The sequence below is a fragment of the Anser cygnoides genome, chromosome 1 (assembly GCF_040182565.1).
Source record: "Anser cygnoides isolate HZ-2024a breed goose chromosome 1, Taihu_goose_T2T_genome, whole genome shotgun sequence".
In the NCBI taxonomy this organism is placed as follows: domain Eukaryota; kingdom Metazoa; phylum Chordata; class Aves; order Anseriformes; family Anatidae; genus Anser; species Anser cygnoides.
The window spans coordinates 148,827,629-148,853,414 of record NC_089873.1 but is presented as its reverse complement, the minus strand read 5'-3'; the positions used below and the strand labels follow the sequence as shown (position 1 = coordinate 148,853,414).

At 35.6% G+C, this 25,786-nt stretch overlaps 1 protein-coding gene across 5 annotated transcripts in view; it reads right to left on the bottom strand.

The window, feature by feature from the left end:
• Positions 1 to 25,786, bottom strand: part of MYO16 (myosin XVI) — a 383,536-nt gene that overhangs the window by 111,608 nt on the left and 246,142 nt on the right. For all 5 annotated transcript variants that reach the window (XM_048077900.2, XM_048077901.2, XM_048077902.2 and 2 more), the window contains 5 exons: positions 16,107 to 16,218; positions 12,339 to 12,456; positions 11,500 to 11,571; positions 10,752 to 10,893; positions 1,900 to 1,972 (listed from right to left, as the gene is read on the bottom strand). In XM_048077900.2, coding sequence (XP_047933857.2) covers positions 1,900 to 1,972; positions 10,752 to 10,893; positions 11,500 to 11,571; positions 12,339 to 12,456; positions 16,107 to 16,218 — 517 coding nt within the window. The remainder of the gene's footprint in view (positions 1 to 1,899; positions 1,973 to 10,751; positions 10,894 to 11,499; positions 11,572 to 12,338; positions 12,457 to 16,106; positions 16,219 to 25,786) is intronic.

Sequence of the window (25,786 nt, the reverse complement as noted above, 5' to 3'; positions counted from 1 at the left end):
TTTGCATGAGGACCCTATCTGGGCTAACACGCCTGTTTATCAACAGGGTTAACGAGCCCAGGCAGGATGCTGAGCTAGGCTAGACTGATACACAGCTCAAGCTCCTGAGTGCAGGCTGTTTGGGGTATGTCTGCACAACTGCATCGTGTGGAGATACAAACTGCTTCTGTTTGCTCATACTGCAACCTATTGCTTCAGGAATCTGATGTGTTAACCACATGACAGAGTCCTCATAAAAATGAACTCTGTAATTCCCTCACCACCGTTCTGTCTTTTAAGGAATGCAATTCACTAGTTTCTGATGTAATGACTCACAGTGTTACTCAATATTACTCAACAAAACCCACTCAGTCCAAGGAGAAGGACAGTCTATGTCTCCTGAAATGTATTTATAAAAAATAAAATAAAAATTCAAACTTGACCTTGAAAGTACCTTGTTTGCTATGCAGAAATCATAAAATAAACTACTTTTACACATTTTTCTGTTTGTACCTCCTCAAGCACCTTATGCAGTCACTTAGCAGAAAATGGCTTACTTTAGAAAGTGGAATTCATGGTATTTTATCAGATGTCGGTTACAGAACTTATATATGTTTCATAAGAAAAAAAAATGCAGAACAGAGCTAAAGGAAAAAAAAGTCCCAAGGCACACTCCTCTGAGATTCTTTTAAAATGCACAGAATACTATATCCTTGTTAATCATTAGGTTTTATGGGATTTATTTTTTTTTCATGTTTTTGGTCCATCAAAATGCTTCCTATTTTTCCCTTGATATTTTCACCTAAAGAAGATATTCACACAGAGTAAATGACTCTGAATATTGGCATGCATCTGTAGGACTTAATCCAACAAAGCTTTCAAGCTAGGCAAAACTGTAACAGCAAAAACAGTTTTGTAAGAGCGGAACTGGAAATACATGTTATTGTATTCTTACATGCTATTTTGAAGGCAGAGGCCCTGTTTGTGCTTTTGGACTTTTGGAAATTGTGTGGGCAAGTAAACATTCTACACATACTGAACTAAAGCAGCACTATGACTTCTAGTTCACTAGAAAAAGCTGAGCCATAAAATGATGGATTAACTGAGATGAATGGGCAAAATCTGATTTCAAACAATAGTAGGTCCTTTGTTGCCTTTGTTGTCCTCTTCCTACTGCTTTAATTTTCTTCTGCTGCATAAGAGAATGAATGAACAACTGAACAATAACTTACACATCTTCAGTGCGTTGTGTAGAGTTGCTACTGCTTTTGGAATATGCACTTCTCAAGAGCTTTGGTGTTATGAGACTAGTGTTAAAGGTGGGCAAATAATTCTACCACCTTCAAAAAATGTTTGATATTTAAATGGATTTTTAAGCATTCATTGAGCTAACGTTTAATTTATTTTCCATGGATGTAATTCAACTTTAAATAAGTCTCATGTTGAAGAGTCACACAGAGGTGAATCTGCCAGTAATAGCACTTAGCATAATGGAGCATTTTCATTCCTTTTTTTTTTTTAATTCTCTCTAAGGCATCTGAAGACCTTTTGATCTTTCTCCCAATCCTGTCTATTGTCATCCTATTCACTGACCTAGCTGAAGTATTACTTCCACAAGCATGAAAACAGACAACACTAAGTACTTTCCTCAGGTTTTCTTTCAAGGCAGATACTACCCCTCTTCCAAATCATTATGATACATGTTTACCAGATTCTTTCAAAATGATTAATAGCACTACGAAGCCTGGATTTTAATTCAGACCCATACAGGAAGACTGGGAAAAATATTTTAAAAGCAAGTTTTCTCCTGCTTGACATTTTTATTCTGATCAAAACACTTGTTTTGGCTAAAAAACAAAACAAAACACATTTAAAGATGAATGACAGTTATAATAAATTCAGCAAAACAAAGCTACTTACCTGTTCAAAAGTATTTTTTTGAAATTCTTCAAATCCGAAAATATCCAGTATTCCAATTTCAAATATCTGGTCACTGGAAAAACAAAAAACAAACAAACAAAAACCACACAGATAATAAGAATTCAAGAAAGATGATAATATATCTGTTGTTTCTGACAAAAGCACTTCTGCTCTAGGATGAAAACAGCTTTCATTTCAAAAACATGGTATGAAACACTCATGCAGGCTATATATACAACATAACAACCAAAATTCTACCTACCAATCTACAAGCATAAATAATAATAATTAAAAAAAAAGAGTTTTGAGATTGTTTTAGGACAATTAAAAAAAAAAAAAAAAAGAAAAAGCTTAGCTTTTTTAAAATCCAGTTTCTAAAGGTGTAGGTATCTACTCATTCAGATGAGGAATAGCCACAGAGGGGAAGTTTCAAAATTTACTGGTTGCACTCAGTCACCCCTTTGAGCTTCTATTTCCCCAACAGCCAGAACTGCTCCTACTAAATGCATATCAAGGGAAACCCTTTAAGCCAAAGTCCTAAGTGCCAGCATCAAGCAGAGGTTGTGAGCTCAGGCTGCACAAGTGGTTACATCTCCCAGAAGAAAGAACAGTCAGGATTTTGGCATGAAGAAGACAGATGTTTCTCTTTTGTATATATAAAAAAATACTTGTTGGCTGTGCATCTGATCTGTCATACACCACTGCATGTATTCAGGGAAGGGCTTTTACTTAGGTCCTGTGGAAAGATTAGGATATGGTAGTCACCTAGGATTTGAACAGGTAAAATTGGAAAAGGACACAGGTGTTATTACTCTGTACTTACTTGGGACTAAGTCACTGTCATCCAGATCTGGAGAAGAACCTAAGGTCATTAACAGGGAGCAAAATTTATGTTTTGGGATAGCCTATTGCTTGCTTTGGAAGGATTTGAGAACATTATATGAAAGGGCTGGGCTGGTTGAAGCTGAGCTTTTTCTTCATGTTCTTCACATTACCATTAGAGAGAGAAAGTGAAAAGAGGCCATTAAAAAGCCTGCAGTTTGCCTATATGAATGCAGTGCGACTTTCTTCAGAGTGAAGCGATCTGCTAGCAGGATGAAAGACTTTCCACTATAGCCAATAGATCTCTTGGAGCAGGAAAAAATAGCAAAGGAAAAATCTTTCAGTTTCATGAGAAAGGAGATGGACACTTTCTAAAGCACATGAGTTTTCCTTTCTCTTTTCCAACACAATTTGTAAATGTATGAGGTTGCATGCATACAAGTAACATTGCAGCCTCCTGTTTCTGAGATCTACTTTTCCTTCCTGTTTCACATTTCTTCTCTGCCTAAATCTATGTGCATACCAAGATATAAACGTAAAGGGAAAAAAAAGGTGATTCACTGTCAAAGTACTTCAGTACAGTTCTATTATAGTCATTGTAAACATTACCATTCAATTAGGCAAAGATCCAGCCCTGAAAACAAATCCTATATAACAAACAAAACAGTAAAATAATAATAATAAAAAATGACTACTATAAAGCAGACTAGAAAAAAACAGTCCTCAGAGACTAATAGAGCCTTCTTCAGAAATGATATCCACGAAGTTTGTCTTCATTTCTAAGGCATACTATTTCAATGCACTACTGATTGTCACAAGACTGGCTATATGCATAAATGTCAGACATTGGACATTGCATAATAAATCTTGTCTAGAATGACTTTGTTGGGCAGAAGAGGTTATCGTGAGGTTGATTAGCCTCCAAGGGAATTTCTACAACACGAAGCATAAAAATATATCACTACCTCCTTCTCTGACTGCGATTTAAATTGTGTTTAAAAACGTAAGCCTCATTTTCAAGTGTTACTGATTAGGAATGGATGTACATTCCTTGTCATAATGTGTTTTCAAGGAGACTGGTCCATTTTTATAAAGAATTAAACATTTTAAAAATAAACTACCTCTGCATAACATTCACAAGGCAGAATTATTATGTTGTTTGAATAAGTTCTAAAAAAAAAAAAAAAAAAAGAGTTTGGAATTTAAAAATACTTGATAGGTTTTCATTTTTACGTTATTATTTTGTTATTTAGCTATAGCCTTCCTCATAGGAAAGTGTAACAGGAACTGCTAGGCAATACAACACTGAAATATTGCATTAAATTTCACAATTATTAAGATCTACATAATGCTGATGGAGCAGCTTACCCCTTCTCTGTCTAATTCAATGAATGGATTTGAGGCTGGATTGCTTACATCCCAGCTGAGTGCCATGATTGTTATTTCGTCAAATTAGTCTCTCTTATTCTTTCTCAAGAAATATGTAAACATTTGCAAAAGGAAAAGTGTAAAACAAACTGACCTATGGAAATATTATAAATCAGGCAAAACAAGAACCTAGCTCTATGTCTAGAACTCCCAGGAAAATCCTTAGCAGCCAGCCTACTGACTACTTCATGTAATATACTTTATCAAAACAGTGAGATTTCCAAGAAATATCTTGATTTTCATGGAGATGCACTTTTTTTTTTTTTTTTTTACAGGAAAACATGTTACTCCAGTATTTTGATGAACTTCACCTGATAATCTTCGCCTTGTATTATTAAAAGATGCACACACTACATGAAAAGAGCTGAAGGTTTTACATATTTAATATCTTGCCTACAGGGCAAATATAACGAACAAGGCTCTGTATCGCTAGAATAGTGATAATTTATTACTATATTGTGGCTTTATATGCAAAATTTTACCGAGAATGACAGTAATTTTCTGTACTAAATATTGCCCAGTTTTGCAAATTAAATAGCGACAGGGCAACATAAAAATTAAATGTTTTATTTGTAATTACATATAAAGTTTTGCTTTATTTTTTCTGTCTTTTTGTCTTCCTCTGTTCTATACTACATTTATCCTTAGAGGGAGGGTCCATATATGGTTTCTTGGGTAGCTGTCAATCATATTAATTCCAGCAAAATTACTTTTCTTAAATTAATCATAGCAGAGATCCCCAAGGCAGAATAAAGCATGAATGATCCCATGTTTACAAATGAAAGGGCATGTCACCCGTGTCCAAAAGAACAAATATTAGAAAATAGTACTTTTTGTTCTAAATCATTCCTTTATTTTACTGTACTTTTTTATGGTTAATAAACATCATTTACACTTTTCCTCATTATGTCTCAGACAGTCAATATTTAAAATGTATAAATAAAACAGCTATCATAAGATACAGAGGACTGAGATTTCAATTACATTATGTAATATTATGTGTTTATTTAGCATGTAAGAGAAGGTTACGCATTTGTATTCTGTATGGAAATGAGATTAAATTATAAAGTAGTACTTTCTTTTCGTGTAGTACTTAGGAATGTATCGGTAATATGACCAATTTTTTTTCAGGTTTCACAGTACTTTTTAGCATAAAAATTAGGAAAACAGTAGTTTGCCAGCATTTAAAGAAAGTTTCCGTCTCTGATACCAGTACATAGCTGTGAATAGTTAAATCACACAGTGGATGTTAACTACATCTGATTTGATTTTTGTGATTTACAAAACAGCCTTTCAACCAATAATATTTTACAACGTCTCTGGTTTTTCCTTTTTCTTCAGAATGATTCCCTTCGTATATACGTTCCTCATAGACTAGAAACACCTTTTGATCTTGTATGCTTAGAAGTTGCATTGTAAAGAAACTGCATAGAAATTCTTGGCAACTCTTAAAAACAAAACACATATACCAGACATCCTGTCTGATGATCTACTGTCTTGGCAGATATCTTGCAATTCATCAAGAGATATTTTTGACCCGTTTGCCATTTCTAGTAGAAGTGAACAGAATTCCCTTTACAATACTTCTGACCCATCATTTCAGACAAGCCTACAGGATGTTATTTGATCACTCTTTTTTCATCCCAGATGGTTTTCAGCTATGAAATCCATAAAGTTCATTCCCATTTTCATTTTTCGTAATGTGCCTACACAAAGCAGTGAAGTGAATCTGTTGAGGCAGTCTGATCTAACGTGTCTTTTCATCTGCCCCAGATATAATGTTTCTGGCTCTTCCTCCAACTTATGCAAGTAACGAGGAAGGAAACTAGTTGGCTTATGTCTGATCTGGATAAACCAGAAGCAATACTGATTATTGACTAAGTATTTCTAGGATGAGATATATAACCAAGCTTTCAACTGAGAGCTGCCACACTCAGAATCCCACTTAGACCCCCTCACTGCTCCCAGGGGGACAGATTGCACCTGCTGTCATAAATACAGCACCTGAAGGATGCTCATGAGACATGGGCTGATGTACAGTTGTAAATGTTCTTCATCTCAAACAGTTACTCAAACAAACCAATTTCTGAGACTTTTGGGAACAACTTTTCTGAGATTTTTGTTTAAATTCTGATAATTTTTTTTCAGAGACTTGGTGGCGTTTCCACATCTCCCAGTTATTTTGCTCAACACCTGCCATTTTTCTTTTAATATTACCATAACCAAGTGTAAGAGGTACAGATAGGCAGTGGTTGGACACAGTAGAAGGAAACATGGACTCTGCATCTAACAGACATTTCCTTGAGTAATTCAACAAGTATGGTAGGAAAGAATAAATGCTTTTGCTAATAGACTCAAGATCTAGAGCCCTCTCATCACTAGCACATACACTTCTCTACATACACTTTTACCTTTAAAGCAAAATCTGTTGTAAGACATGGTGTTGTCTTGCTTAATAAAACTCTGGAAATGATCCAGACTGAAGCAGATCTTAAAATATGATATTACACAGAATATTGTATGATCTCAAAGTAATATTGCACACAATATTGTATTGGATGCTTTGTATTGTTTGTATGTTTTAAAGTTTCCCCTATGTCCACATACAGACAGTTCTCATTATGTTGTGGGCTCATGTTCTGAATAGGAACTGCCCCTCTTCCTCCTGCATTCTCAGCATCCTTCTATGGGGTTCAATAATAGATGAATAAAAGTTTTAGTGTATGCTCAGATTATTTTTTTTTTAAGTTGGGCAGACTTCTGTTTCAGAAATATCTCACCTATAATCATAGTATAAATCAGATGAAGTGTATTAAGAATTCAGTGAATGAGACTTGGGAGATCTTTCCTTTGCCCACATAAATGTTACACTGCTACTCTCTGGCAATACTCGAACTGCACTGGGAATAAGATTACATGGCCAGAACACACAAGCTTTCAGAAAATACAGATATATGAATATTCTATATGCTATATTTGAAAAAGAAAAGTCCTATGGCTGACCTACAGACCAAGAGTCTAGCTGAATGCTAGCTTCATTTACTTACCTATAACACAGCATGTATATTGGCATTAGCCCCATCTTTAGGGCACATAACAGAGAGACTCTTTGCTAACTACGTAAAACACAATGCCTTCTTCTTAATAGCAGATGGGGAAGACAATATCTAGATTTTCTAAAGCAAAGATATCTAATTAGCTTGGTTTTCATAAGAAAATAGAAAACATATATATATCAGAAGAGTTCACAGACATCCTTAAAATTCCATGAATGTAAAGTCCTGTTAAAGAATGAGTCAAGCATTCTTAACACACCATCTCATGATATTGATTTACTAATATTTGGACCATCAGATCCAAATTCCCTAAAGTGCAATTAAGTACATTGAAATGCCACATTTAGGCAATCCTGACAGCTCTAGTCTCTTTTAGCTAACAACAGAAAATCGGCATATACATTTGAATGGAAGAAAAACAGAAGTAAACTTTTAAGAGTTAACAGTCTTGGGAAAAAGATCACATAGACAACTTTTAAAATGATAAAATAAGTGGAATACAAAGTCACTGTATGAATGAGTGAATGTAAGTAGTAATCATTTAAAAAGAAACCACTGATAAACACCTGTGAGAAATTTTCGTAGCTTTCCTCTAATCCCATTCTAACTTCCAATTACAAAAAACAGTTTCTACCCAGTGGATTTCTTTGAAAAAATATCAAGTAAGATGAATAAAGTAATCAACTTCAAAGTACTTTGCAACCAGTACAAACTAGCATCAATGGCTATAAGTTAGTTCCAACTTGACAAAATCATAAGTAACTTCTTATGAAGGCAAACAACATTTCTGAAGGTGTATTATTTCACTTTACATTGTCATTAAAAACCCTTAGTACGTATTTATTGAATGGTATTATAAAGTAGTGCATTTGTTGGATTAGGGCAACAATTTTACCCTCTATACTTTATATCTCTAGGGCATGGTCTTTGCAGCTTTTCATAAAATCATCTTCCCTTCCCTTAGATCTAATGGCAATCATCACATTTACTTTGCCTGAAACCAGCCACAAGCTGTTTCATGGTAAATATAAATCAATATTAATGAAAAAATTCTAGTAGCTTCACCTTAAAGTTAAAAACAAGTAACTAATTTCCTCAAAAATGTCAAGGTCAGATGTTTCTTAGAGTTACTAAGCCAATAAATCTAATTTTATTGTTTCATAAATTCTCATGGAAGTAGAGTTAAGCTACCTCACAACAAAACAAGAGAACTGAGCTAGAAACCTTGTTCCCGATTTGTGATGAGGGTTTCATCCTGTCCAGGAAGTAGTAATTGTGCAACTCTCTAGCCAGGAAATAAAGTGTGGCCTGAAATCTGTCAGCCTTATTTAGCCGTGACAGTTGATATCTTTGGTGGATTTTTAAGTACAGGTTTATTAAAAGGGCACCAAACTGGAGATAAAATCTGTTAATTGCTGGATTTGCTCAGATGTATATGAAATAAATCCGAACCACAAATCACAGATCCAGGCAATGACTTGCATTAATCCAAATTGCATCGTAACCTGTGCTATGCCTTGATTTACTATGACAGGTAAATCAATATGATTAGTCTGGACAAAAAGAAGGCTGGAGATGGAGGGAGGTGTTTTCCTATCTTAAGCTGGCAAATGCAACTGAGGTTGAAATATCAATGAAGGACAATTAACTTCATTTTTACTTAAAATAAGCTATTTGTCTTCAAGTTTGGAAAGGGACCTCAGGCTGAATTTGGCCTAAAATGTAATGTCTTGTCAGCATTGCCAATATATCTTGAGCTTGTTAGTTCCCATTAGCCAACCTCAACAAAAAATTCCACTTTTTCAAGCATACGTATAAGAAAAAACTATTGCAAATTCTTCGTTCCTGACAACATCAAACAGCTGTTGCATTTTAGCTAGGACTTACAACATCACATAGCCTTCAAGTTACCAGACGGGTGGAAATAATTTCACAGAGAAATACTTCCACAAGTCACCTCAGGCACACATGATTGCAATAAGAGGAGAATACAAGGTAAACAATAGACAAACTGCCTTGACTTTCAATATTTTAAGATCCTATGATATCTAGAAGTCACAGGCATACATTACTGAACAACAGAGATACACAACACCCTATTTTGAAAAAGTGTGAGATGTAGAATGTCAAAATAGCACAATTCCACATTTAAAAAAAAATCAAATATTTTTCATAGATTTTTAATATGGTTATTCTAGTTTGTTTGTTTGTTTGTTTGTTTGCTTGTTTTTCCTCAACAATCACTACAAATGAGCTCACTGTAATTAGGAGTACCTGAGTTGTATTGTTGTCTGAGACAGACAAGTGCTGAGCTAAGCCTATGTTCCATAAGGTACAGGAATGAATGGGGAAGAATTGAACATGACCAATGCCACTGTTCTTGTTATAAACACAGTATTTCAAATTAACACATGCATTGGAAAGTAGATTTAGCTTGATTGTCCAGGTGCCTGCAATTGTAAGGGGCTGTACAGTCAGAAACAGATCAAATAAAAACATTCAGTATTACTGGAAAAATTTTTCTTTGCCTCCAGTGATAAGGTAGGCATTCTGGTGTTTTATATAGCCAGGGAAAGATTTTTTTTGTGCAGAACACTCTGAAGTTCTCAGGTATGGTAGCCTTTTCTTTTAGTCAAACTTAAAGAAGAGAAATGTGATTTAGTACTAATTAGTCTACAAATATGTCAAGAAAAAAAAATAATTGCAAAGTCTTTGAACTTAACAACTCTAAAGAGTACACCTGATAAATATTTATCCTCTGATGCCAAGCTAGATACGATTTAAGGAAAAAATTACTTCTTTTGGAAGTCTCACATCTGTCTTCTATAGATTTCCATTTATCAATAATGCCAAGACATCTTGTACCTGGTGTTCATAAGAAACTCCATCTGCACATGTGAGATGCTAAATCTTGGTTAAGTCACATACATGCATATACTCATCTAATTAGGTCTCCTGTCTTAGTTTGCTACTATGATTCTACTGAGATTTCTTTTTTTTTTTCTTTTTCTTTTCTGCTTCTTGACTGTGATGCATGCTTGACAATGATGCATGCTAATTAGCATTATTTTTTTTTCTACAAAACCACATTGGACAGCAACTTGTATTCAATGGTAAGTGAAGTTTAAACATTCATTTGAAGGCCTTTGAACAAAATTCTGTTTTTAATAACCAGTGCTAAGGTCAAAGTTTGGGGGGCAAAGAACTAGTATATTCTGCACAAACATCAAGCAGATTTTTTTCAGATTTTTTTTTGAAAGGCTTAGTTCATTCTGTATTGTCAACTCTTAAAAGACTACTAATTCTAACCACCAATACAGATAACTGCATAAAGTATCATATTCAGCCATGTAAACAAGTAATCAAACAAACTTATAATTGAGGAAGCAATTTGAAACATTCCAGGAATGACCAGTGAGCAATAAGGACTCAAGTGTCAGTTTCATGCAATCACAAAATGCATTAAATGATGGCATTATGGTTCTATTATGGATTTGAATTTGAACAGATAATGACACAGCTATTAGTTTATAATGGTAATCATACCTGCCAGTCTCATCTTGATTTTGGAGGTAGCAGTTGATTGTGTTGACTAGAAAGCTAAATAAACGACCATATAGAGATTTTGCCAAGAGATCCCGATAAAATTCTGCAATCTCTATAGTGTGCCTCCGTACTATCGTGTCTCCTAAGAGAGAAATCAGAAAATGGAAATAAAACAATTTGTAAAGCTTGCTTTAAGTAATTTTAGTTACAATAAGTCCTCCCATCCATTTTACTTCTTCTTTGCCACAGCTAAACATGGTGCTAGTTTCTTTCTGAAGCCTCCAGTGACAGATGAAAGACTATTAACACTCACAAGATCTTCAGCTTGGAAACATGAACTTCTTTTCAATAGAAAAGGGTATGGTTATTACACACAACTAGCATTTTACTGAAAAAAACTTCTTCAAAACTTGTGTTTTTAGGGACACTCCTGTTGACTTTAGTTCTTAGTATTAACAACTAATCTGTCATCTTGACATACTTGTAAGATTAATAAAGCTAGGAGTCCACCAGTGTCTGACTGCAAAGCTCCTTCGCACCATGTTATAAAGACAGTTCTAATTCAGTAGTCTGATCTGACATATTGCATGGTGGATAATCCTACGTATTCCTCAGAGAGAGGAATTTATTTTTCATGAGACCATGAAAAATAAAGAACAAAAATTATCTGCTTTTAAAACTCTCAAATCAGAAGGATCAAAATGACATCAGGTCTGATCTATGAGAATGTAAGCTTGGAAAAGATTACCTTTAAAATACTGGACATCAGTTGTTAAGGCTGAAGCGAGCTCATCTGGTGAAACCTGCAGCATCCCTGCCACTGAAACGAAAAGAGAATTTTAAAAAAGCTTTAAAAAATTTAAAGAATTTGTGCTGGACTGTATATTTCATTTTTATAACAGATTTTCTTATGTAGATGTTATTTTTTGAACAGTGAAAGAACCTACACATTAAAGAAAAGAGCGCTGTCACAGGAGTAATCAGAATTAATGAACATATAAAAATGTATTACTATAATCAGCACTTTGTGAAGTTGGACTGTATCTGTATATTACATTACAGCTTTCTTTCCTCTTTAAAGATTACTCAGGACTTTCCACAGCGCTTGGCAGACTTTCTCTCCTATTACAGTTAAGGTATGCTATTTATTGACAATCTGTATCCATAAGCCACTTTGAGGAGATTTATTAGTGACCAACAGGGCAAACTTCAAAGCATGAAAGCATGAGACCTTCTTAAGACACAGATTTTGAAAGGAATTTGATTCAATGCAAATTGTTCAGCTGTTGACGAGCAGCACAAGAGTGTTTTAAAAGAGGGCTGCACAAAGTGCACTGAACAACTTCTTTTGGCAAATGACACCATTAAATCTGACATTGAATTGGATAATTCGCAATCCTAGCATTTTATTTAGTCTCATAAAAATCTGGAGTTTATAAAACATCCAAGTTGATTGGGTGCTTGTCTTCTCACAGCTCCAGAAGCTGGCTGTCTCCCTGGAGCTGGGTTTCCATCTGTCGGTGGCTTGACGCAACCTCCCTGTTGCGGGGCCAAGCAGGCAGTGCCAGCAGGTTGTGTCCCACTGACCTTGCTCCAGCAGCTGCAGGTCCGACACAAGTGCTGTCTCGGCGTCTGTCAGAGCCGTAAAACTAATGTCTCCAAGATGCAGAATTGCTGAGAGAATCACAAACAGGTTCTCCACCTCCTGCACGTAGTTCATGCACAATTAAAGACAAAGAAGAGATTTGTTGGGCACACTGGTGAAAGGCAATGCTCTATCAAAATGCACATTCCAGTAGTTTTTATCCTTGGCATTTGCTAAATTAAAAAGTATTCATGAAATAACTATTAACAGTAACATTTGGATTTACAAATCAAACTGGAACCCATTTAGGACCTAAAACAACAAGATTACCTTTTTAACTTTTGTTTTGATGTAAATCACATTAGCTACTGATTTTAGAAACTTTTTTACAGTGTGTGAAAAAACACTGAGATACGTTTACTGGATGAACTATTTCTGCAAAAAATAAATATATCTTCTCCACAGAGAATTTCCGTTAAGACAAATTCTGTATCTGGGTCTGTTTTTTCCTGCAAGGTCTGTTTTTTCCTTAGCCAAGTGCATTCACAAGCAAAGTGTCTAGCTTTAAATTATATCAGGTTCCTGGTAGTAAAAGCTGTAGTTAAGATTGGAAAGAAACAAAAGCAACCCCCTTGCTCACACGCTTACCCACCATGATTGCATGCTATCTTCAGATGTCTCTAATGTCCTGAAGCAGTTATCGTTAAGGGCTATTTTTTTCCTGCCCTCATTATTACCACACCAAGAAGAAAGTGAATGTTTTTGTTTCTTTGCTTGTTTTAATGTTTTTAAATTCAAGGAAAAAAAAAAGAGCTAAGACATTAAAAACATGTGTTCTTAATTTAAAAAAAAAATAAATCAGTTATATAACAATGGTGCTCCTTTAAAAATATAAAACAGGAAATCTGATATCCACCATATTATTGCATGACATTATGTATAGCAAAGCTACTTGATAACTCTTACTTGAAATATTTTTTAAAAATATAATATTTAGAGCCTGATTCTACTGAAACAGTAGAACTGACAGCAAGAAGTCCCACTTACTGCAATTTGCAGGGTAAGATTAAAAAATACACTGCAAATGAAACATTTAGCCAATATATCCCCTCTACTCTCTAGTGACTGCAATGAATTCTGAACACATTAAAACCAAGCTTGGACAACTTTTCATTTGTTTGCAGAAGCTACAGGTAAAAAAAAAAAAAAAATGCTTAAGTATTTCTGTGAAACAGACTACAGGGCATTTGATAGTTTGATTCCTGAAATTATAATTTAAGACGAGAACTTCAGTCTCGCACTATGTGAGATAGATGTACGTAGGGCAACAGTATATTTTTCTGTTACACAATCCCAAAGTTGGAGATTAAAAAAGATATCAAAACAAGATATCAAAACAACCCAATACGTTGTTGCCCTTTTTTACAGGCAAACTCTGAATAAGATAGCTCTTACCACAGATGAGTTGCCACACTAATCTGGCATTCACGCTAGGATGATACACCCTGCTTCTTGCTCTTAGGCAAGATCGAATGCCATATTAGTAAAGCATAGTTCTTGCTTGTTAACTTGTTCAGAACTGGTTTGGGAATGACTGTACTGCACTGACTTGCAGGAGGGGGAAAATAGCTGTTTATTTTGGTGGTTTTGGTAAGGCCTCAGGTTTAGTTGAGGTTCCAGAGTCTCAAACACTTTTGCATTGTGTTCTAAGACGCATGTTTCCTCGACTTTAAGACAAGTTATTTTATAGACATTAAGGTACTTTGTGGGATTCCATCAAAGACTGTTTAAGAATGTTTATGTTGTTCTTCAAAAAGATAATCTACTCTATTATTGAATGTGACTAGACAGTAAAGGAATAATACACACAGACCTCTCCATGTATCTCAGAAGTAATGGGTAGTAATTTCAGGAGACACGTTTTATCTACATTATTTCTTTCTAATATCCAGCACAAGAAATCAGCCTGCAGTACTCTGGTACTCCACAGATATCTAGTTCACTAAATGATTATTCTCATGCTACTTGGATATAGAAGAGTCTTGAAGCTGGTTTACGCTTCACTGAGATGCAACATACCTTCCTTTCAAGAACTCTAGAGGGTGGTGAGGCCCTGGCACAGGCTGCCCAGAGAAGCTGTGGATGCCCCATCCCTGGAGGTGTTCAAGGCCAGGTTAGATGGGGCTTGGAGCAACCTGGTCTGGTGGGAGGTGTCCCTGCCCATGGCAGGGGGGTTGGAACTTGGTGATCTTTAAGGTCCCTTCCAACCCAAGCCATTCTATGATTCTATGAACTCTAAGCAAAGTGAAGTGCTGGATCCCAAATACTCCATTTTTTTTGTACAGTGTTCTCAGACAGTTTCTGCAGGCTTCCAAACGTGATTTGTTCTGCATTCTATTATTTAGTTATGAGATGAAGCCTTTCATTAATGGAACAGGAAGATTAATCAAAGAGCTAGAGATGAGCTATCATCTGTGAACACCGGGCTAAATGCTGGATTATTGGAAAAGCATGGAACTTCTGCTACTCAATACTACAGGTGCAGAGCTTGAGACTTAGAAGTAAAGAATAATTCTGTTAAATATAGCCATATGTGTTCCACTTCATACATAGCCACATGAATATTCATGGAGGGGAAAAAAAAAAACAACCATTGTTTCTTTATATTAAAAGGTGGCATAGGTTACCAAGGAACATTTGTTACTACCTTAACTAGGGAATACCAAATAACTATATGATGCACAATCACTGCAGAAGTTACTCTAGCTCACACCTCAATAACAGCTTCAACACAGGGTCACAATTTTTTTGCTGACGATCCTTTTTTATTACAAGCTTTGCCCATCTGTCATCTCTTATGATAATCCAGCATACTGTCACATAAACTTTTCCCCAGCTTTTTTCTTATGCTGCTAAATATCATGTAGGGGTGAAGAAAAGAAGTTTATACTTTTTTCTTAAATTACTGTTGCTTACATATTTGTTTTGCAGAAGTGTCCCAGCTACAGTGTGCTAGATAGCATATATATATATAGAGAGAGATAAATATATAGATATATAAAATATGGAGAGTCTGTTAAATATTCTAGTATCCTGAAGGGAATTACACAGTTTATATGAGCTCTTATACTCAGCCGTCCATTTCTTCTGATTCCCTTCACACCTCTGTCCTCCAGAAGCTTTTCTTGATGAACTTTCCAGAATATCTTCTTCATGAGCATTTTAGGATTGAAGACAAACATCAGACCTATCTTCTTGTTGCTTTCTGGGGGTTAAGCCAACTCTTTCAAGTTACCCTGCTCTAATTTTATTTGATAAATATATATTTACTTCTTTTCAGGTGTTGCTAGCAAAGGCATTTGGAATGTTTGTTTCACAAAATTAAAAGGGACAGGAAGATAATCAGGAAGGGGAAAAAATCCTGCGCGTTTTATGAGTTTTCTGTCATATGGGATTTAATTGTTTCTTTTTATCTATATAATTTAATTGTTCAGAGCATTATACCTTGAAGCTGTTTTGTGAATCTTTAAGAATGAAAAAGATTTACATTGTTGGTGTTGTGTATAATTAAAAGCGATTACAGTAATTTCCCTGGAGTGAACTAGTACTGTAAATTGTTTCAAGGCCTTACCGACAGAAAAAAAAAAAAACAACAAACAAACAAAAAAAAAAGATGCTTCAAAAGGTTATCAGTGACAGTTCCTTACAACCTGCTTTCAACTAAGTAACACTGATTTTAGCTGCAAATAACATAAATTTGTGTAACTTACCAGGCTATTGAATCCCATAGCACTTAGAGCTTGTCTTAGCCCAGCTAATTTCTCCCTGTTTTGAGGGTTGGCTGTTAACATCGTCTCTTCTAGCACATTCTGGTTTAGATACCTGCATAGAAGAAAACTAGCATATTTAGTATTTCAATGCTGGTGCAAAATCAATCTGTTGAGGTTAAAAGACAACTTTTCTCCTCTAATCAGAGATTTATCACATATATATCAGACTTCAGAAGGAACAGTACTTGTGACAGAATATTCCTCGTTTCTTTCCTTAATTTCTTGCTTAACTTCACATTCCTTGAATTCAGATATTAACTCACAGACTACACTTGTGAAACTTCCATGTATATAGACAAAATTCACTGAGTATACGTAAATGGACAAAAATTCACATTTCTTAGCCAAGTGAGATTGCTTCACTTTTGTGTTCAGATATTTTCTTCCCTTTTTTATCTCAGAAAAAAAGTCTTACAAAGGAAATCATTGTGCCTCCCCCAGCTCTCAACTTTGGTCCTATTTGTAAAATAAAACTTCAGATTTAATTTATACTGCTGAGATTTTTGCCGTTCTTGCACTACCAGAGATTCCCCTTCAGAAGAAAAATTTGAGGAGATCCCTGATAACTTTGGCTGCTTCAAACCGCCCTCCTGCTGGCTAGGGCAGAGATCAGTTCTTATCTGCCTGATCGCATGATGATCATTCACTCCCCTAGCAGCTGAATGGGGTGACAGGTATACTCAGCCTCTCTTAGAATAAAGTAGTACCTGAGTACATAGAGTAGTATGTGTACAACTCTTATGCTGCACACTGTGAAGCAAAAGTTAATTCTAAATCCTTCGCAAAAATAATGATTTGAAGAGACAAAGAGGGACATGTAGTGCAGCAGCTAACTCGTGGGGAGGAGGGGGGAAACGGATGGATGAACAGAGGAACAAACAAACAATTTTAACAAAAGAGAATTTAAACAAAACAGAATAATCAAATAGTATGGTACAAAAGACTAGGGAAAAGAACAGCAATCTAACCTTTGCAACAATACATTGACTCTCTTGAAATATGTCTATGGGTCAGATTTTAAAAAGTATTCAGGTAACTTCAGATATTCAAAATCTACAAGAATGCAGTGACTGAATATAAGATCTGATTTTTAATTATATCATGCTGACATAAAAAATATCATAAAATTGGCAAAAAAAATGTTTTCTTTTATCTTCACTTGGTCTCTCACACAAAGATTGGAAAGTACGGTTTTAATTTCTGACAATTCATGTTCACAATCCTATTCTAATTGAACTGTGGAGGACACCACTCCAAAATAAAAATGTTATCATTGCAAGTTTGGCAAAGTTTTTGTAAAGGTGGTAGCTCTTATAAAGGTCATCTTTTTTTGTGATGTAGCTTTTAGAAACAGGTGAAGGAATAATTTAACATTTGCACTTTTCTAGCCAATAGTGAGGTTTACAAGATATACAGGATGAAATGTACTGTGCGTTTTTAGTAGATTGATACTGGATTTACCAGCATGGAATTAGTTTGGATTGATATTGTTCAAAGTTACCTCAGCAGGTGGTCAGAGAAAGAATGATGGGAAAAATGTGTGCCTGGGTGCATAAGCAGTTTTTGCACCCACAGGAGAACTCAGCTAGCAGATATTTCAAGTACAAACAAGCCTCACATCACAGTGGCTAAAGCCTGTGAATTAACACAACCTTTGAGAACATGGTTCTGTGATCATCACTGCCAGAGCTCTGTACCATTTCCTTGACGTTACTAAAAACATGACTTTTTTTTTTCCAAAAATGGTAAATACAAATGATAGCACATCTGTCAAACTAGCTGGAGCAGATTATAGAGAGTGTATGCCAGATTTATGTTTTTTTTTTTCTTTTTTTTTTTTTCTCCTCACATTGCCTGTATGTTTCAAAAGGAGGCTAGAATAAACCTGACACTGAACCTGGCACAGAACCTACTGGTATAAAGGTTAATCCAGCAGAAAATTTTCCATAGTTCTCAACTGCTGTGTGAGCTTATACCAGTTCAGTGCCGTGCATCATCTGTCTGTGTCATTTTCGATCCGTAATTAAGAGATTTACAGCAGCATCTATTCTGCTGTCAAAACATCCTATTGTTGAATGGCTGGAGCTTATGGTCATTCTTTCAAAAAAGGCTCCTCACTGGTGTTCTCACTGAAGAACCCTTTGTCTCCTTCCGTGTACTGAGCAGGAAATACATTTCCCTGTCCTGTCAAGAGAATATTGTACACCTTTCTTATTTAAGCAACCCCATTTAATTAGCTCTTTTTAGCTTAGCTAAAGTGCTGGTGGATATCATTGCAGCAAAAAAGTGTGTGAACACTACCAACTCAACACAGGCTGCAGCATAGCAAACTGACCCAGAATGTTACTCCCTTGGAGGAACGAGCTGAGTTGTGATACGAACCAACATGTGGCAGTTTTTGCCTTCAGCATGAGCGTTTCTTGCTGATACAGCAGGGGGGCAAACTGGGTACCCGCCAAACCAGACGCCTGTGGCTCCAACAACTCAGCAATAAACTGCAACATCTGCCAGAACATGCCTGTTGGAAGACAATCTGACTTTCCCAGCATAAATCTCCCGAAGTTTTAATCAGCAGATGTGCTGGTGCACTCAGAAAGGGACGTGGTCGGACTTTTTGTAAGGTGCACTTGAATTTAGAAACAATTTCCCCAGTCTAAAAGCAATGAAGTTCCTTCCTAGCATGTCATGAGGCCCACTTGTTTTCCAAACTATTTAAGGACTAATAAAAGATGATACATTGTTTTAAAGATATGAACATTGAATTGTCATATGCTTATAGTATAAAGTATATGCTTATTAAGTGTGAATTAATTGTGTAGAGTACTTAGAACTGTTGACAGGTATCATACAACTCCCCAAAAACGCATAAAATGTACAGTGTAGCAGAGCTACACCTCTTCCCACCTTCAAGCCCCAAATGAAAAATAATTAAAAAGGCTTGAGACAACTTTAGTACTACTAATATTACTACCATCTATTAATATGTAAGAACGAGAGTTCAAAAACAATTTTAAATTGTTGCCTCTCCTCCAAAACAAGGAAAGGGAAAAGAGATGTCTCATAGTGTTAAGTCCTAATACTAATCAAATAGTCTTTCATTGCAGACACATCATTATTCCATAAATTGTAAATGTTTTCTTAAATCTGTATAGCTTTTCTCTCATTTATAGAGAATTTGTGTCCTTTGACATTCAAGCGGTCTGGATAGAATTCCATTGCTACTGATGAACAGGGATTAAACTGCTTAAAATTTCCATTGTGAACCTGCCATGTAACTTTTGGTTATTACTTTTACTTACGTATTCATTATTGTAAGCTACGGTGCTATAGCCATCATACTGATGAAATCCTATGCTGTTACTAGATTGTGTGCAATGTTCCTGTAAGTTTCCATCCAGGTAGTCTGTGATCAGATGCAAACCAGAGCTGGTGAATCCTAAATTCTTTGTTACTGAAAAATTGAGGAACAGAGGTGCTACTGCTATACAAGCCAGAGGTGATACGTTCCATAATGCCCAATGCATGTAGGCTGCACACAGATTGTGGTCTTACTGATTGTTTTATTAGCCTTGCTACAAAACTGCTTATCTCTGAGTGTGAATTCATTCTGCAAATGCACATTCACATCTTTACAGTAGCCTTAGAAAAAGTTTCTCAGATTTTGGCTGAAGTTGAGCCTTGTAGTGGAAGGCAGCTGCTCAGGCAAGTGATGTTTATATCTCTGGTAGAAGTAATGAACCAACCTGCCTATGCAGTTCTAATAATTAACTCCTTTCCACTGACTGTCTAACCATCTGTTTAAATACTACCATGTCAACATTTGCACTGGACTAGTACTCTTGACAGACAGCTTATCAGCAGGCAAAAAAGTTTTATGCACATGTGATCAGTGACTGTTTATTTCAAATAAGAAGAAATTCACTGATCCACGAAATGGGGCTATTTTAAGAAGATAAACTAATCAATAATTGTAGAGCACAGTCACTATGAATAAAACAATGCTGCAAAAGACATAATTACTCAAAAATAATAAAGGAGGCTATCTACACAGTTTTTCTTTCTGATTTTTTTCTAACAGTTCTAATTTGCAGCATTGTAACATTCTCATCCATTCCAGCCTCCCAATGGAGGAAAAAAAAAAAAAAGACCATTTAGAAGAAAAAAAAATCAATGATAGCATTTTTTCTGCATACAGATTATCATAGTTTATAATTTCTCAACCATCATTGGAATGAGATAGATCAAATTTTCACGTAGGGGTGCCGAAGAATGTAAAGTGCTTAGTGTGACATTAAATTCTTTTTGTATTAACTTCCCCCAAAAGTTAACAATTATTGTTTACCTTATCATTCTCATTAGAATTGTTACATGCCATCATCAATGGTACTAATTTTGCACATTATATTTCTCTGCCAAAAACTCAGCAAAGCAATATTTAATTTGGATTGAACTTAAATTGATTTATTTTCTTTTGAACTGCAACCCAATAGCATTTAGTATCGAATGAAGTAATCTGCCTCATTCAACACAAACAAAACATGTCATTTCATTTCCTTACATGAAAAGCAAAGGCAATCAAAAGTAGACTCACAAAATTATTACAAAAGGTGAAAGCGTATTTTTACTCTCAGTCTTTCCAATCAGAACGTTATGCTTTTATAAAATCTGTGAAGAGATTTAAAAAATAATAATAAAATTTTCTAATTAGAGAATTTATTTCAGAAGAGGCTACTCCTTTTTTGGTTACTGTCACAACCAGCAGAAAAGTCAGCACAACCCACAGGAAAGATAAGGAGCTTGCTTCCCCACTCGGTGTGTCAGACAGTCCATTTCAAAGTGAGTTCAAAGCATTTAGAGCATGTGGGGATACTGAACCTTCATGTCTCAAATCCCAGGTAAGTTCTGCAACTTTCTGTTTCCCTTGTGCTGAGCCAGAATAGCTTAGCACAGTAAAGAACACCACAGCCTTTCAAAAATAAGCTTTTCTTGACTTTTGTAAACTTAGTCAAAGCAAAGGCAGAAAATAACCACTTTTTGGCCATGGATTTACTGTCCAATGTTGAAAAGCTGGTCACTTTTTAATCAAAATTTGATGCATCTATCAGCTACAGTCATCATATCTACAGACCATGGTTATCAGAGTCCCAAGGGAGACCTGAACTGTTAATGTATGTCACACAAGGAACTTTTCTGATCTCCAGCAAAAAAAGGTTGACGACTGATATTTTGCTCTAACCAACTGTTTAGACAACTACAGTCATAAAGCACTTCAGGCTGTATTGTTTATTCTTGTTAGCTGAGAAGAAAAAACTTGGTCCCCGTGACTGATCATAAAGTGAGATGTCATCATAGGGATCCTATGGTAGCAAACCTTCCTGAGGTTTGTTACAAACTTTGATATTTTACTAACAGAACAAGTAACGCATTAGCAAAATGCTATCCTAACACCTAACCACTCTGCATTTGTAGAATCCAACACTTGAAATATTTTTCTCTAAGAACAGACACTTATGTCATGTGTATAAATATACATTATTGCTGTTTATCATACAAAAATATACAGTTTTTTATAGTGGTTCAACTCATATTTGACAGTGAAGCTGTCTGAAAGAGATTAGCAGGCTGCCTCTGCTTGATCAGAAATTCCCTTTTGTCAGGACAGTTAAAGTTGGGTTCCAATTAGGGGAGAAGAGGAAGCCTGTTTTGCCAGATGGACATTTCTTTTCAGAAGGCTTTTCTGAAGTAAATACATTCTGTCATGAATAATTAAGAGAATTCTTGGCGGGATTATATCATTAAGTGGTTCTAAATCACTATAAAATTTTTGGTTAAAGCACTATCACGAAAGAAAAGGATTTATTTATTTTTTTAAGTTAACATATAGCTGCTTGCTACTTGATTCCTTTCCTGACAGAGGCTGAGTACTGTCACATCTGAATTTTGTTGTAGAGCTTGCAGGCTTGATACAAGGGAAACATAACACAAAGACTAGTTGTTAGTCTTGAAACTTTACTATATTTGAATTTCAGTCAGCTACTCACTGTAAGTCAGCCCAATAAATGTGGTAATAAGGATTTCACATATCACAGTTAAGTCTTTAGTAAAAAAAGCTCAGGGACCTCCTGAAGCCCCTGACAAAATCAGTTATCTTATGAAACACATTGAACTGATTTCCAAGTTATGTATTTCTGAACCTGACAGAAACAGTCATTTTGGCCCCAGAAGAGTGAGAGACCAAGAACAGGTAGGGTCTTGAACAGTTGGAGACATTATCTTGACCTTTGAGCAGCTCCTCAAACACAAAAATCAAACTACCTGGCTCTTACAGTTTTCTTATCACAACTAAAATATCTGATGACAAATCAGTTTTATTTAGAAATTTACATTGTTTAAAAACCGATGATACTGTTCTAAACTCAGGACAATCTTAAGTGTCAGAACCCTACCCAAGTACGTATTTGTGTACTGCAATTCCCCTGCTAAGGTCAGCAACTCTTTTCACTAGTTTATCTGTCAACCCCAGAAAATGTCTGATATAACACTGCCTCAAAAAGTAGTTGTTAAAATAGCACTGCCTTATTATTTTATGAAAAGGAAAATGTCTTCTCACCTTGGAAATAAATATTTGTACAATTTCTAAATAGTCCTTTCTAAAGAGAGCTAATAAAGTTTAAGAAAAACTAATATTCACAATTTACCAACAGAAAAAAAAATAATCCAGACATTTTCATCACTTTCTTTGGACTGAAACTGATAGAATACCTCTTCTGGACTTTTTTTTAATTTTTTTTTTTTTAATCTTTGAAATAGCTGGGGGTGGGGGGGTAGGGTGGTGGCAGAGGACAAAATTCTGGAATTTAGAAATACATATCCCATTTGAGCTGTGTCAGTAATTGTCAGGATTTGTGCTGTGACTGGCAACAAGATCTCCATGCTAATTCAACTAAGTTTGATTTTGTATCTAGATAATAAAAGCCTTGTACCTTCTGCACAAAGTTATTTATTCGTAATTCTAGCAGGATGACTAAAAATAATATTTTCTCACATAAAAACAGTAAGCAAAGATAAGATTTTTATTTTGGAAAATTTTACTGGGCTAACAGTAAAAATGGGTAAACATGTATACTAAACGAGCTCAATCTAACTTTATTTAGATATTAGTTTTTACGTTGTGTGAACTGGGAAAACGATAGGGCTGAAACAGTCACCACAGAAACATTTCTTATTCCAAACATCACCCTGAGGTAGAAGATGCAAGTTTCGAGATTCGGGAATAATAAAATCATCTTCCTGGTAAGAACCAGGAACATGAATGAGAATGCAGCTGAACTGTCCTGGCATTAGTGTACGAATCAGTAAGTCTTCTCTTCCTTTTGTGTAGCTGTTGCAATAGATTTTCAAAGAACCTGTCTGTTTGCACAGCAGATCCTGTCTAGATACAAAGAGTTGGATCTGATCTCTGGAGGCCCCTTTCAAACCAAGGGTAAAGGAAAACATTATTTTTCTCTGTTTAGCTGGTGAAAGGAAAAAAAGAAAGAATGAAAGAAAAAAGGCCTGAGAAGAGTGGAATGTCATAATCTGTTCTTTTGTGAGATATCAGGGTATCTGGTTCCTGTGAGCAATTACGACATTTGTAGCGTGCTTTCTTCTTCCAACCCATTTGACTATGTGTCAGTTTTCTGCTACTGGTATTTCTCTACTTCTCTTAGCTAACCCCAGAGAAAAAGAATAGTATCAACTCTTATCCTAGCACAACTAACCACACTCTGTAGTATATTTACTTTGGTAAAAGGAGTCCAAGATCAGTGGGTAAATAATTTTCACCCGCAAGCAGCTAAGAATAAATATTTAACATAAACAAATAGTTAACTAAATATGGGACTCTGTATCAATACTTGTGCAATACGGGCCACTGCGGATGATGTCATGAATCAGAAATGAATCCTGGATTTTGTCTAAAAATCCCTCATGTCTTTCATAAAAATGACTTACAAATAAAACTAATGTTTACTCACTAATTCAGAATAGCTATTAAAACTGAGATTCTGTTACTTTGTATATATTTATTTATACAGGCCAGCTCATCCCCACTTTCCTGTTCAATGTCATGCTGTAACCATGTGGAAACCGGTCATGCAGCAGTTCCCCAAACCCTTTTGTGCTGTCCAGTTAAAGAAATTCAAAACACAGAAGTGAAGTAAGGCTGTATCAAAATATTGTCCTCATCCTCGATATGATTTCCTGCATACCTCTACCATCATATAGAGCTATCCAAATTCTTTGTAATTGTGCTGACAGGCAGGAAAAAGAATTGGCTTGCCACTTGCTTTGCATGAGCTGGTTGACAAGTCTCAGCTTTATAGGTAACTGGTAGGCAGGCAACACTTTATAGGCAACACTGTGTTTATATCCTGGAGGAGAACACATCACTTAGACCAAATGGATTCAAATATGCCTATTTGAAGTATTCATATGCTTCTGGTGTTGTAAAGGCTTTTATTACAGTTTGACCTTAATTAAAATGTGTCATTTAAAAATGCACAAGTATCCTTTCTGTTAGCTTCTATAAAATATTGCATCAGTTGTTCTAAAAACAGATGATACACATCATGAAATCACATTTAGTGGTTACAGGCCACTGGAATAACAAGAAGGAATTAAGTTTTTTTGTGTGTTTTTTTTTTCTTGCCAGTTTTACATGTACTATGAAGAAGAAAAATTTATCACACTACTACTTATTGTCCCAATTCAGTAAATATTTATATGCAACTAGCTTCAAACCTGTGCTTCATCCCACTGATTCCACTTGAATCTTAGTAGCATAATAAGCGTTAATATGAAGTAGAATCAGGAGTTATAGCTTGGTACCCTACTTTGCACTCTGATTCTTTATAAAGGGGGGAAAAAACCAGATGAAGTGTTTAAGATACAAAGCAGGTGATAAGTAGTAGTGGAGACCTAGTCCTCAAGCTGCCCTAAGCATTGCCTATATAATTTCCAGGCATATCCCCACATCATAGATGTATTTCTACACAGTGCAATGCAGTATCACACAAGTATTCGTGAACTATACCTATATGACCTAGGTGTAGTACAGAAAGCACAGTAAGTGAGACTAATTACCTCAAAGGGACCACTGGCCCTATAGTAACTATAGCATGTTTTGCTCAGCATCATTTGAGGTGTCTCTGCTACACTCCACAATGAGCCACAAAGACTTATCTTTTAACTTTACCTATCTTTAGATAATATGCCTAAAAGAAAGCCAGTATTAATTGGACTTTTCTTATTACAAAGTCTTAAATCATCATTAATTGATGCTTTGTCGCTAGAAAATTCTCAAGAGGGTCAACGTCATAGGAGGTTAAAGCAGTATTTCATAATCAGGTTCCAGCTCTAACACAATCAATATGCATGTTGTCGGTGTTATTTAATGTGACATTGTATTAAGAAGCATGGATTAACAAACTAAATCCCTTCCTTCCCCTTATTAGGGCTGCCCAATGAACCATGTACCTGCACAATCATGTGAAAAGCGTGTGGTTTTTGCCTGTGCAGTCTGCATCCCTCCTTCCCACCCAGCTCAGGGTAGCAACCCTGATTAAGCACAGTGATCATCA